The sequence below is a fragment of the Hermetia illucens genome, chromosome 2 (genome assembly GCF_905115235.1).
Source record: "Hermetia illucens chromosome 2, iHerIll2.2.curated.20191125, whole genome shotgun sequence".
NCBI lineage: Eukaryota > Metazoa > Arthropoda > Insecta > Diptera > Stratiomyidae > Hermetia > Hermetia illucens.
In genome coordinates, this window is record NC_051850.1 from 175194005 (window position 1) to 175209036 (window position 15032).

Here is a 15032-nt window from a genome sequence, read left to right on the forward strand (position 1 = left end):
ACAACAAGTTTTTTATTATTTGAGATAATTAATCGTTGGAAACACCCCATAATTACACTCAGATTTGAACATAACTTTATCCTGCTGACTTGTTGATACAACTTCCACGTCTGGTGTCGTTATTTCCGGTATTTCTAGAGTTTACAGCCTGTGGGTTTACCCAGATGTATGAGGTCACTTTTCCGCACGGGGAGTTCGCGATAAGTCTATACGCGTGCTTGTTCCATTGCCAACTTATAGTCACCATCAAACCAGCCGCTCCTACTTTTTGTCAGGTGGTTGTGAAGGTCAGTTATTGATGCTTCATGTCCAAGGTATTTGATAGCTGCGGTTATTCCACATAAAACCTGTGATAACACCCACCGGATATGCTCAAGATGCGCGACAGCAGGAGTTACTCCAGGACCAAGAAAGGGATCCATCCAAAAGAAGCTCGTCGACTATGAGATCTCCACCAATATCAAAGACGGTGAAGGATAAGGTGCAGGCAAGGTCAATAAACGCCAAAAGTGAAGGAGTGTATAAAAGGAGTAACCCTGCCAGGGCTTATAGGGAGCAGAGTCCCAATCCGGAGGAATTAGCCTTCACCCAGCTTGGGGCAAAAATAGTTGAGCTGTCTGAGTTTATCAAGGACAAGCACAACGTTCACCAAGCCATAAAGAATATGGTTAGGGATATTAGATTCCTCTACAATATATCGCAGATGGAGGAAAAGAATAATAAGGATACGCCGAACCCCGCTGTGCCAACAGTGTCACAAGCGACCCAAGTGACACCTAACCGTGCTACCATCGAATCACGGCGAAATAAACGACAGACAGGACATTCTGAAAACCAGTACCAATAGTTCAGAAGGAGGAAAGCATACAGCGAATGTAGGAAACTCGACCAGCGTTGCGAAGCCCAACACGAACGAAAACGATGGATGGACTAAAGTTACCAACAAAAAAGCGAAACGGAAAACAAAATTGCGAACTCGTCCAGTTGCGATTATTATTTCCAGTAAGGGCAATATGTCCTACGCGGAGATACTCAAAAAGGTCAAAGCTGATCTCGACCTAAAAGATCTGAGCGGAAATGTGAACAGAATTCGCAAAACTCAGAAAGGGGATCTTATGTTGGAACTGAAAAAATCCAGCGTAGGCAAAACTGATGACTTTCGCACTCAAGTCAAAACCTCACTAGGGGAGAATGCCGCGGTGCGTGCCCAAAAGCATGAGATCTATATACAATGTAAGGATCTCAATGTAATGACATCGAAAGGAGAAATTTGTACTGCTCTGAAGAAGCAATTCAAGTTGAAAGAACTTACAGAGGAGTCTTTTGTGGGCTTACGAAAAACCTATGGTGGTACTCAAACGACCACAATACGAGTACCAGCGGAGACAACGCAGATGTTGTTGGCTGCTGGAAGGATTTGGATTGGAGCAGACAGTTTAAGAGACCAAACTTCACTAAAGATATATTTTAAATGCCGCATGCTTGGGCACTTCGCGAAGGCATGTACCAGTAGCATTGATCGATCTGATCGATGCAGAAGGTGTGGGGAGAAGGGCCATATTGCCAGAGAGCGCAATAGGGACGCCAAATGTCTATTGTGCGAAGTAAAAGATAGCCGGCATATTGCCGGAAGTGGTAAATGTCCGGAATTAGGAAGGAGCTCACTGCAATGAGAAAATGAGGTTTATTCAAATAAAGTTGAATCATTGCAGGGTCGCTCAGGATTTGCTTGAGCAGACCATGTTCGAATCTGAGATGGAAATTGCCATCATAGGTGAACCGTATAGAAACCGTCACGGTGGCATATGGGTCACAGATTCGATTGGAGCGGCGATATGGGCTTGCGGTCGACAGGCCATACAATGTACTGCAAGGCAGGCAGCCAATAGCTTTGTGTGAGCGAAAACAAGTGGTGTTTATATATACAGCTGCTACGCCTCACCATGTTTGACACTGTCTGAATTCGAGGAAATGCTTGATCATCTTGTTCTCGACGCAAGGGGGTGAAGTCCAAAGGTGATTGCTAGTGATTTCAATGCTTGGGTCCTAAAGCAGAGAACGAGGCCAACGAAGGTGCTGTAAAACACCTTTCAGAAAGGGGGGTCATGTTCGGTTGTAGACTTGACCTTTGTCAGCACTGCGCTGGCACGTGGTATATCCTGGTGCGTTAGCAAACGCTACCCCCACAGCGATCACCAGGCAATCTTCTTTGAGACATGTGTCCAGCCACAGGGCAAAGAGCTGTCATGCCCGAAACCGAAAAAGATTTCAGACTGGTCTGCAAAATCTTTGCATGAGCAGACCTTCATAGAGGTGTGATTAGATCAACCTGATAAAGCAGGTGCCTTTACGGAAAGAGCCGTCCATGTGGTTCAATGCATCACCAAAGCACGTGATGCGTCTATGTCTCTCATTCCCCAGTAGAAGACCAAACTACTGGTGGAATGATGAACTGACCGTCCTTCGATCAGCCTACCACAGAGCCAGAAGAGCGGCTCAGAGGGCGGTAGGTAGAGTCGATTAGGGGCAGAAAGAGTGCACCTATAAAACAGCCCGCAAAACCCTCAAGCTAAGGAGGTCTGTTCAGAAGCAGACAAAAACTCGTGGGGGAGTGCTTATAAAATCGTGATGGGACTATTCAGAGGTCGTTCATCTCCGCAGATCACGTGTCCCACCCTCTTGCTGAAAATCATCCAGGGGTTATTCCCCCAGCAAGAAGAGAGCACCGACACATCCAACCACCTCTGAATGTGACGGCAATTCCACCAGTCTCCAAAGACGAGCTGCTGGAGATCTGCTTTGGTATGACACTGATGACGAACCTCAGGAGTACGTTGTTTCCGCGGGTGTTCCGGAGGGCTCTGTATTGGACCCACTACTGTGGAACATCATGTACAACGATGTACTTAATCTTCCTCTTCCGAGGGAGGCTACAGTGGTGGGTTACGCTGACGACATAGCGCTGGTTGTTGTCGCAAAGCATCTCGGAGATGCTGAGTTATACTCAAGCGAGGCAATCAGTACTGTTAAAAGTTGGCTAGAGAGCTCTGGTCTGACACTTGCGGAGGAAAAAAACAGAAGCGGTGCTCATCACTAAGCGCCGGAAGAGAAATTACGCCTGTATTAGAATCGGGAATCATATCATCACTTTCAAGCCGACCATCATGTACTTGGGGGTGGTGATGGATAGGAAGCTCAGCTATAGGCAGCACGTGTAGTATATTTGCGATAAATCATCCGCTGCTAGATGTACCTGGCGAGGATGATGCCAAACGTGGGAGGGCCATGGATGACTGTTGGCCAGGAAAATTACGTCGATGTAACATTTTCCTTTAGCAGCTGAAATTAGCGGGAGCTAACTCCACACCCATCACAAGTTACGGCTACAGGCAAGTAAATGTGAACTTTTCTGTCGCGTGTCTTTCTGGTCTCATATTAGGCGTAGACTTGCTGTGTCACTACGGGCTGCTGGTGGATATGTAGCATCGGTTTACGATAGACCCCACAACCTCTCTTAGGTTGTCAGGGAAAATTTCTTTCCTGCGCATACAACACTTTTTCCATAATTTGTGAGGACGTTGCCAACCCACGCATTCGCCCATTTCTCCAAAAATACCGCAACATCCCTACCAAATGTAGTATCTCCCAGCCAGTTAAGCACGATGTTCAGCACCACATCAACCCTACTGGCTTTCCAATCTTCTCGAAGAAGCGTCCTTTACCACCCGAGAAGCTCGTTTTTGCGAGGAAAGAGTTTGAAGAAATACTTAACGAGGGTATATGCAAACTTTCCAACAGCACTCATATGGTCCCCAAGCCCAATAGTGGCTTTGTGGAGATTATAGATGCATGAATACTCAGATGACCCCGAATCGCTATCCCTCCATAGCAAACTACCATGTTTTCTTGATCTTGGACCTCGCTAAGGCAAACCATCATATCTCGGTAACTCCCGAAGATATTCCAAATTGCAATATGCACACTTTTCGGACTCTTTGACTTCACATGGATTACTTTTGGCCTGTGCAATGGGGTGCAAACCTTCAATAGATTCATCCACTATGTACCTTCTGTTTCGTCTACTTGGATGATGTTCTCGTCGTCTCTCCAACATGCATTTGGTAAATCTCAAGTGCATTTTTCAACACTTCCCTGACCATGACCCAGTTAGCCAACCGCAGTTGGAATTTCTAGACCATTTCATCACCCCTGACGACGTAACCCAAGCAAGGTGCAAGCGATCGCGAGCTTTCCGTCGCCTAAGACGGTAAAAGATTTCAGAATGCTCTTGGGCATGGTAACTACTACCGTCGTTTCCTACCCAAAGTGGTTCACCAGAAGTCCCACCTTAAGGGAGTCATCCCGTGTGTCGGGTTGGGGAAATCGATTTTTTTTTGTTGCATGAATTGTATCTATATATAGTGGAGAATATGTGGGCAAAGGGATTTTCCGATATTCCGAGTCGTTCAGAAATTACAGTGTTAAACAGGTAAGGAGTTTATAGCCGCGGCTATAGTACTCGATGAGAAAGAGCATCGAATCTTTTTTTACATGTTAGTTTTTTACCTGAGTCTTATAAATTCGAACACAGGTATAAATATAAAAAGATGGAAAATCAATCATTTGCTAAACTTGTTTGCTGTTTGGAATAAAAAGGATAATCCAGTCTAGAGTGAGCACGGAAAGGCTTTCAAGCTATACTCAGTTGTATTTTGTTGTAAGTATTGTGCTGTTTGTGTGTTCAGTGATTTTTTTAAATGGATCGTACGAAGGGAGATCACTTTAACGTTCAACGTCATGCTCGCACTAAAAAACGAGTATTTCATGGGAATCGATAGTTATCAGGGAAGAAAAAGGACTTCGCATCAACATCAGCAAAGAAACTTTTAGCAAGCATGAACGTGGATGTTCCAATTGCGACAAGTTTTGTATATTGGATTTTGCTGGAGTTTTCTCCGGTATTTCTATAAATAATAAAATATACGTAGTAGTAAAAACGGAATGCGTAGGACATGTCGAGAAAACAATGGGAACGCGGCTTAGAAATGCAAAGAAGAATCACAAAGGCATTGGTGGAAAAGGGGCTGGAAAACTTACTGATAAGGTTATTAACGGCCTCACTACATTTTTCGGGCTAGTCATTCGTCGACACGCATATTCGATAGAAGGAATGAAGCAAGAAATTTGGGCAATTTTCTTCCATAAATGTTCTACAGACGAAAATCCTCAGCATCAAAATTGTCCAGCAAGCGAGGACAGTTGGTGCAAATGGCGCAAAGCGGAAGCTAAAGGAGAACTGGATAGTTTCCACCACGAGAAGGCACCTTTGACTGAAGAAGTTCAAACAGTCATCAAACCAATCTATGAAGATTTGTCACGAGATGATCTGTTAAACAGATGTTTAGGAGCAGAGACCCGGAATAACAATGAGTCGTTAAATGCATTGATCTGGATTTTCGCTCCTTCATTCTGGGGCCAAGGTCGTAGAAATAGCCACTTTTCTGGCTATAATTATTTTCAATGAAGGATTCAATGGCATTCTCAAAATTCTAGTGACAATGGGATGTCAAGTTGGTCACATATGTCAGGTTTATGTCGACCGCTGTAATGAAGCGCGAATTTGGCGGTCCGAACGACGATCGACTGACCTCGTTAAAAGAGCCAGAATTGAAACCAGAGGGCAAATATCGGCCTTATAAGACTTTTTTGAGGAAACGGAGGGTGCTCTCTATGGACCAGTTATAGCAGATTAATGGAGAGTTAAAATTTTACTGTTGATAATCACATTTAAATTTTCAAATGCGTTTTTCTCGAAACTGCATCTTGAAAATCGGCTGCCACCATAGCTCAAAATCTATCCAACCAAATTCTTTGAAATTTTCACGACTTCTTTAATACATATTTCTACTGTCCGCAAACTAGGATAATTGCAATCGGATGGGTCGTTTTTTTTTATTCATAAAAAAAGCCGTAAAAAAACACCAAAATCCAAAAAAATAAGTTTAAAAGCTCACCAAAAATTTACCTTTTAATATTTTCTAATTATCCTAGTTTGCGGACCGTGGAATACTGTCCACATTAAAATGCCGTTTAGTTTTTTTTCCCTGAGAAGAACACAGTGCCCTCCAGCGTGGCAGCAGAAAAACACCTTTTTTGGAGATGGGTGCCAAAATTGACACGTATTCCGAAAACTGGATACGATATCAAGCTGAAAAATTTATCACGTATACTAGAGATATCAACAAACATATGGTGAAAAAATCACGTTTCTATCTCTATCCAGTCCTCCAAAATAATTTCTCAAGGAAAGGCAAAAAAAAACGGCTTTCACACGGGATGACCCCCTTAATTCCTTCTTGTTTAGGCCTAAAAGCCAAGTAATAGCTGGAGGTTGTGTAGTCTTTGGAAGCCGTCTAGGCGTTTGAGACCACCAAGCAGCAGCTGTTAAGATGCTACACTTCTGCAGTCCCTCAACGGGATGTACCCCTAGTCGGGTTCATCGATGCCTCAGACATCACAGTAGGCGTTGCTCTCCACCAGAAGGTGAATCAAAACCGGCAGCGCTCATCGGAATTGCAGCACTCACGATCGTGGATTACGCCGCATATTTGAGCATCGAATATTTCCGTTTTTCCTTTGAGTGTAAGCCGTTCACCTTATTCACGGACCATACGCCCCTCACATGTGCCGTCCAGAGAAAGCTCGACAAAGCGAACTCTCGCCAACTACGGCACTTAATCTTCATTAACCAGTTTATTTCGAGCATTCAGCATGTGTCCGGTAAAGACAACTTAATCGCTGACGCTTTGACCCGGATATCAGAGGTCAACGTCCTAGCGGGATTTATTTTTTTGGGAATCGCTATGGCCCAGAAGAATGACGCAGTTCTTCAGAAACATGCAGTTGGACCCCGAATACATATGCAAGGAGTTTCCTATCTTCGGCTTGTCTTCCTACATTTGCTGCGAGATCACTGAAAAGGGACCCAGGCCGTATATATTGCGGCTGTTTTCCGTATGAAAGTATTTCACTCAGTGCACGATTTAGTGCACTCCGGCACTAAACTCTATTATTGTTGGAGGAGTGCATTGGTCTCCTTTCCGCTGTAAGGAAGGATAGCATAAAAACATGTAAGTTCATTTTTTTCTCGATTTCATTTATATTGGTTTATTCGAATAGTAAAAGTTATTGAATACAATGCTTTAACTGTAACTGATCGATCCAATTTTATCGTGTATTTGTTTATACATGTTTTTTACTAACAAAATAAACTGAAAGAAAAAATTAAATCCACTCAATTAAAAAAAAAACTGACTTTTTCATGTTTTTCTTGTTCCTTTTTTTTTATGTATCGATGTCAAGTTTATTTTTATTTTAGCAATTAAAATTGTATTTAGTGCCAAGAATGTTAGCGTAATATTATAAGGTTTGCGTCATCATCATGATCTTATTGTTGCTTTCTTTCGCCATTAAACTACGCCTGTTGAGAGATAGAGAAGAGAGATGGTTTTATGATCGCTGGCTTAGTCACAATGGTTAACTCCATCCACCAATTACCTGGAATTCTTGCTGTACGAGCTTGCAAGGAAAAGCCTTTGCCCTGTGGACCTTTTGGAGCGCGGATGACTATTAAACGTGGAACCGAATCGTCGATTGAATTCAGTTTTAACCTGGAAATTAACCTGTCTGGCCTATCGTTAATTTTCACCACATTACAGGCAGAAGACTTGCCGTTTCGCTGGAAAATGCATTTTCTTGTTAATTGAGGGTTGTGGAGTGGGCAAAATTCAAATCCATACCTGATTAGTTACTACAGAAAATTCGACAGTATCACCTTGATGCAAAGACGTTGCATTTCCCTGTACTTCGGACATGTGAAAGAAGAGCTTTTTACCGTCTTCCACTTCATAATTGAGAAAGCCAAATTGGCCGCGGATTGAATCGACTGTTGCACGTTTCTTTTGTCGTACGGCTGTTATGTCAGCTGCTCGTCCCGCTTCATCTACTTTAAATGTAACTATATCACCTTTCTGTAGAAGATCTCGTTTATTGTTTAAGCTAGTGATCCCAAACTCGTGAGTCGAAACGACAGTTTTATTCTCATCTAAAACCTCAATGAGTCCAGCATAATCTTGTTGGTCTGGATTTATACATCGAAGAGGTCGAGCCACGACCCCATTGTGAACAGTATCCAACACAGCTGGGTGACTAATCGATCCTTTCGGTAATGTTCGCACATTCTCCGCTGGCAAGCAATTTCCCGAAGCCGACGTGTTTCCGTTTCGTGCAAGATTATATTCAACCTCTTGACCTAATTCTAGCCAACTTGGATTTCCCGCGAAGTTACTAAAGTGGAAGAATACTTCTTCGTCGTGATTTGCAGTCTCGATAAATCCAAAATTCTCTTTGAGTACAGCAATGTATCCCTTGTATGTTGTTCCGTTGGATGTGTTGGTCAGCATGTTGTTGTTGTCGGGATTCACAGTCTCCTCTTTCGCAACGGTGAAGCCATTCTGGCCGTTTGTTATGAATTCCGGATTAGCGGATTGATTATTAGTTGAATTGTTTATGACAACGTTCACGGCAATCAGTTCTTTATTCCACTTTACCTGCAGTTTCCAAAAAGTTATGTTCATATTGCTCCACCCATTTTATCAACGGTAAAAAATTCTTACCAAGCAAATGTCAAAACGAACGTTATTTCCCATTCTTGGTGGTTTTTCGCAGTCTTTTAAGAAATACATTATTGTTTTTAATATATCACCTTGAGCATAGCTAATTACTCCTCCCTCTACCCTATCTTGTGACTTAACTGGGCTCTTAGGTGCTTCCCGTGTGATCACACCTGTGTTCGCGAAAAATACAAATGTTCATCCCAACAGACCAGCAAACATTTCAAAACTCACCTTCAACGTTGCTAGCCACTAAAGTCTCAAATTGAACCGTACCCGCAGGAAGATGTTTGATACGAATCGCACTTAATCTCGAATTATTCCCATAAGTTAGCCTCGGTTCTTGTATTACTGTAAATTCGACTTCATCGCCTACGCAAATCTCTCGGTTCTACAAATATGCGAAAATGATTTTACGAAACTATCTATTCACGACAGTGCATCACAACTCACTGTATCTAGAACTTCAGTGAAATGGAAAAATAATCCTGTATTCCGTTCAACGCATCGGAGAAATCCAAAGCCATCCTTCAATGTTGACACCACGCCCTGTTCACGACGCTCTCCCGACACTTTGAAAGTCTCATCGAGAAGCGAAATTGATGTTGCTCGTTGCAATTGATCCCTTCTATCGGTAGCCAACAGGAACTGTACCCAGTCGCCGTGCCGTAAAGTGAAATCCCCTTTCTAATATCGAAAGGACAATGCATTAATAAACTCAACACAGTCTAAATGATGTCTCTAGAATAATTACTTGATCTTTATCGCCGAAAGGAACCTCTACTTCCGAATAATCAGGAGCACGATATCGTATGCGACCAGGGAGTGGATCATTATTATGCCGATTGGGACTGTCGCGATCTAGAGGCTTTAACACCTGTCCCCGATAGATGGTTGAGTCGACGTCTTCGAATATAACGGAGCCCGGTGGCAAGCGAGTTATGTTACAAGCATACTCTCTTCCCTGAGTTATCAAACAATTCATTTTCGAGTTTTCAGATATTAGCCTATCACCAATACCACTTACATTTCGTGTTTGAATCGTAAATTCGACATCATCGCCTGGTCGCAACTCAACCGAACCTTCAGCCTCCGAAAAGTGAAAGAATATCTCCTTAACCACATCGGCCCTTTCAATAAATCCAAAAGACTCTTTCATTGAGCAAACTACGCCACGATATTTCACTGGTTGCGCAGGATTCTCTAGTCGAATATGACAGGCACCCAAATTTCCTCTGAAAAATGGTTTAAACCATCGAAAAGTCGTTGGTGCTCTTTCGGACAATGGAAGTAAACAAAGTCACTGCTTACCTTTGGTTTGTTGCAATTTGAAAACTGACTTTATCACCAGCGCTCAGCGTTACATTGCCTTCAATATCGTCTTTGGTATAGGGCAAAAAGAAACATTCTCCACGATTTTCATAGCTAATACGCCCGGTCGTTTCATTCGATGATCCGTTACTTGTCGAACTCGATCGCAATTCAGTTGTTACCGTACCGGTCACACGCTCTTCCGATAGTACCTTTGTGAAGAAAGAATTTTGAACATAAATGAATTTGCATTGCAAGAGTTTAAAAAATTAACAAGTCCAGAAGAAGGAGCCGGAGGCGGCCTGGTCTGGCAAGTCTTCGGACGGGCCAAGAGTAGGTTCATCCAACTGACGAGGACCTGCTTGTCTGCTGGTCATATGTTAGGGGCAAGCAGATCTGGCGGGGGGATGGACCGAAGCAACAGCCCGGGAATCGTCCTCATTACACTGGAGAATAGGACCCCAAGCCAAGGTGGAACAATGGGGAGCTTGATCTTTAGTATGCAAACTCTGAATACCTTGGGCACATTCAGTTTCAAATAAGACCCTTAGCCTGGTGGCCGGGCTAGCTAGGGTGGACATTCTTCCTGGACTACCCGTGGGACGAAGAGATGAACTCAATTTTAAAAATAAAAAAACTGACGATAGAAGAAGAGGGGGTGATGCTAGACGCATCATCGGAGGACGAGCTGCTGGCATCCAGCCAGGAGACAGTAGCCGTCGAGAGTAGTACACTTGGTGCCAGCCGTAGCACCGCTGTACCGAAACCAACCGCAGGGACCTCCCGGAGCGAGGCGGCAAACGGACTAGTAGTTTCCAGCCTGGAATCCATTGCCGTCAAACTGGGTGTAGCGAGTACCAGACATAGTACTCCTTACCTGAAACTCTTGACGTCGGGGGATCCTTCAAAAGTGAAAATCGGCAACAATGTCAGTCACCGAAAAACGACCAAGAAGCGTCCACTGGTGTACTGCTCAAGAGCCAGTACCAGAAGACCATGCATTTTCTCAGCAAGATTGCTAAGAATAAGGAGGCCGGTAATGTCGACGAGCGGGATTAAAAAGAGCTCACTAAATACCAGGCAATTATTGAAGAATACAACAGCAAACGCCTGGTAGACGAGCAGAAGGCGAAGCCCATCGTTCTGAAACGCAATGGATCTCAAGACGAGCAAGATCACAAGCGGAGCAGAATGGGCAAAAGCTCAGACGCTAAGCAATGTCTAAAGAAAAATACGCAGCAACAATCAGTCAACGGGCCACGAACTGCGAAACCCTTCAGCGAAGTGGCCAGGGGCCACTTACGTGTGGCGCTGGCGGATGGTAATTTCGCTAGCGGCAAACTAGCGCCGGAGGTGTGGACCAGTGTTGAGGCCAGGCTGTCGGAGATGGTCATTGAGCATCTCCTGGACACCGAAGGCAAACACACGGGATTCATACGCTACTTTGATTCCTCCTCGTTATAGCTTGCGAGGACCTATTCTCTAGGGACTTTCTCGGTTCGTGCGTCGCTAAAATCAGCAACGCCTGGGAGAACGTAAAGTTCAATGTCATCCCTTACGACGAGATTTCCAGGAGACCGGTTGGTCGCATCTGCTTGCCGAAGATCCGCATGGATAAAGACAAGCTCGTCCAATCCCTGCTCCTTCAAAACCCCATGATCCCCATGGACGATTGGGTTATTTTCAAGGATGGGGAACCCCCGACAACCTTTTCTACTCCGTATAAACGAAGAGTGCGTGGAGGCACTGGAAAAGGTCGACTATAAAATGGGGTTGGGAATCAGGAACGCAAAGGTAAAAGTGTTCCGGATGACGACCTAGATCCAATCGACGCCACCAACGAGCTGTTGGAGGAGATGACGATCGACGGTCCGACGGGGACTGACTCTCACGCAAGCAGATGCTTAGGATAACACAGATAAATCGCAGTACTCGAAGTGCGCCTCAGCTAATCTGCTTATCTTCCTCCTAGAGGAAGACATCAACATCGCACTAATAGAGGAGCCCTGGGTCGGAAGCGAACGAATCATAAAAGGGCTAGAAAGCAAAAATTTTAATTTACTCCACAGCACAGGAGTCGCTGATCAGGACAGATCTAGAGCATGTATTCTCGCGAGGAAGAGTCTGCACGTATTTCTGTGTCCGGACCTGAGTTCCAGCGACCTAGCCGTGGTCAAGCTGGATTAGGCGGGGGCAGAGAACCTGTATATTTCCTTCGCTTACATGGCTCACGACAGATCAGCTCCGCCAGAAGAACTAGAACATCTGAAGAACACCATAGCAACAAAGAAGGCCAACCCATTGATAGGCTGCGACGCCAATGCAAGGCATACACTTTGGGGTAGCTCGGAAATCAACGGGAGAGGTGAGTCATTCTTTGATTTTATTATTACCTCAAATCTATCGGTGTATACCAGGGTAGTACACCAAATTTCTATTTCCCCAGTTTGGGGAACTGTGACGGTTGGGAGGAGGTCCTTGATATCACCCTAATAACCGACAAGGGGATTCTTAGGCTGGAGGATTGGAGAATGTCTGACTAGAGATCCTTTTTAGATCACAGTTGGATACTTTTCAGTCTAGATCTCGCCGCAGAGACCCCAGGAGGATCGACTGGAGAAAGTTTGGTCAAGTAATTAAGAAAAACTTTCCTGTGCGCAAATTGGTAAGATTGGCACGACAGACAAACTGGAGTCAAAGATCGCCTTTAAAATCTCGTGACCTACTAAGTACAGCAAAAAGACACTGCCACCTCGGTGCAATGCAGATCTCTCCAGCCTCAGGAAGCTGACCAGAGAAATGTTCAACATGTGCTACAGGCATAAATCTTGGCAGCCATACAAGGACTGCCTGAAGAAGTTCAAGTCGGCCATTAGGTCTTGGTTACACTATTGCCATAACATTAAAAGCACCAGTAAATCTGCGAGGCTCATTAAGATTCTGTCCGAGGAACATAAGAGCCCATCCTTTCTTAAAAAGTCAGAATCTTCTAGTGAAACCTTGGAACTGCTGGTTCAAAGGCACTTTCCTGACAGCGAGTGAGTCAGAACCTTGCTTGGAGGGTTTGCGGCTAGCTGAGACTATCAAATCGGTAATTATCGAGGATAAGATCGGTTGGGCTTTAAACAGCTTCTCCGCATATAAATTTCCAGCGCCAGATGGCATAATGCTAGTCATGCTACAGAAGCAACAGGAAAGGGTTGTGCCGTGGTTTGTTGACATTTACCGGAGCTGCATCTCTTTACATACCATAGTCCAGGAGACGCGCGCGGAGGTAACCACTTGACCAGGGTGGCACCATCTCTCCGGCGCTCTGGGTAATAGGAAATGGTTCCTCCACCTATTCAACTGCTCACCATCCAGGCAAGTCCATTTCGACTTGGCGGTGCTACCCCCGTCTCTAACCATGGCTGGAGTTTCTTCCAGGAAAAAAAATCAATAGACACGAGGAACGGTTAAACTTCAGGAACTCCTAGCGTCTTGCAAAAGATTGGAAACAAAACACCTTTAAAAGACACCCTAAGGAACTGCAAGGTGAAAGAAAGATTTCAAGGCTGTGCAAGGCCCTTACTCTCTCGAAAAATCTAATGATAGTTTCGCAAACTCATGAGGTGAGGCATTGCAGACATCATCCAAGAGAGCAGCTGATGGAATTGCGCAATTTCTGCAAAATCTTTCCGGGCGAACTTCGAACAAATCAAACAAATTTTCACTGAAATGTCCGGAGAAGATGGATGTGTGTCATATTCAGTTCAATTGTTGCCTGGTAGCCTCAAATGTCTGGACAGCCTCTGGGGACATGCAATCAGACGGAAGTCTTAGGTTTTAGGTACAGACAGATAAGCTTTGAGGATCGATTGATGGGGGGTGGATTTTTGCAAGAAACGATGAGATGTGGAGCGAATTAAGACTTCAGCGCCTATATCTATAAGGTAGTGAGCCTTCTCAAAGGGTCAAAAATTGTTAGGCGACATAATGATGCGTTTCAGGTACCCGCCGCCAGAGACCCTGGCAAGTCTAGTTTCTTAGGGCAAAAATTTATAGGGGTTGGCACATTTCATGGCCTTCCCGGTGGACCTTCGGTGGTATCAGCATACCCCGGCACTTGAGGAGAGTTGTTACGACCCACTACCAGATCGTCCTTTTCAGGAGGCGGATCTCGACCGTAATCTAATCCTACCATCCGAATGCAAAGCACCAACCATTTTCACTAGCTTAGAAACGATGACTTTTAATACTGCCTCCGCCTACTGCAGCTGGGACACTTGGCCTGAGACAGAGGCTGATCAGTTTTTAAGTTGCGAATCTCCCTGAAATCCCTTGTTGAAATAACCAATTGCATTTCTTGTGGCCACTAACTGCATTGTTGCGAATTTCATAACAGTATTCCGCTCATGTTGAATAGAGTGAAGGTTCTGATAGTGGACCAGAGTCTACTGATGCTTGATGTGAGACCAAAGGGGGTCAGACGTATTTAACAGTCGCTATATCAAAAAAGCGCAATGCTGACCACATTGCCTCCTAGTGTACCGTTACGGTCTTGAATGAAGTGCTTTAACACACTTCAACGCCCTGATCCAACATGGGTTGTTGCGCCAACGATTATTATTATATCAAAAAATGTTGAACCAACTCATTTGCTTTTTTTCTCTATACATATATCGTTTTGTCTATATCGCCTATTGCCAATTTTTCTAGCATCGAAAGAGAGTTTTTACTTTGGTCGCAACGTGCAGTGAGAGGCACTGGCAGTGACAATATAAAAATGGAATGCATTTCGATTAGCTGTGCGCATTAAAACATATCTTTGGATGACGGGAATTTAGTGAATACTCTGGAGGGACGCGGCGATTAGCCTCACGCAGCTTTTAAGCTGTCACAATTTTGATCATCTAGACCAAAGATTTGGTTCGCAAGGGTCGAGGCGCAATCCCGGACACACGGGTGCCATGACTCAACTCGATTTAGATATTTACGAGCTCGACCTGGAATTCCCTTCTCATGTTGCGGATTTAATCAAAACTTCTCCCACCGTTGGTTACAGGAACT

At 44.4% G+C, this 15032-nt stretch overlaps 1 protein-coding gene across 3 annotated transcripts in view; it reads right to left on the reverse strand.

Annotated features, from left to right (window-relative positions):
* Nucleotides 1–7135: 7135 nt before the first annotated feature.
* The window catches only part of LOC119649027 (cold shock domain-containing protein E1), a 44594-nt gene continuing 36697 nt past the window's right edge, over nt 7136–15032 (reverse strand). For 2 of the 3 annotated variants that reach the window (XM_038050984.1, XM_038050982.1), the window contains 8 exons: nt 9984–10195; nt 9427–9907; nt 9126–9359; nt 8907–9063; nt 8676–8845; nt 7800–8609; nt 7558–7738; nt 7136–7480 (listed from right to left, as the gene is read on the reverse strand). In XM_038050984.1, the coding sequence (XP_037906912.1) occupies nt 7470–7480; nt 7558–7738; nt 7800–8609; nt 8676–8845; nt 8907–9063; nt 9126–9359; nt 9427–9907; nt 9984–10195 (2256 nt within the window). In that variant the 3' untranslated portion in view covers nt 7136–7469. The remainder of the gene's footprint in view (nt 7481–7557; nt 7739–7799; nt 8610–8675; nt 8846–8906; nt 9064–9125; nt 9360–9426; nt 9908–9983; nt 10196–15032) is intronic. The other variant, XM_038050983.1, reaches the window with a different exon arrangement.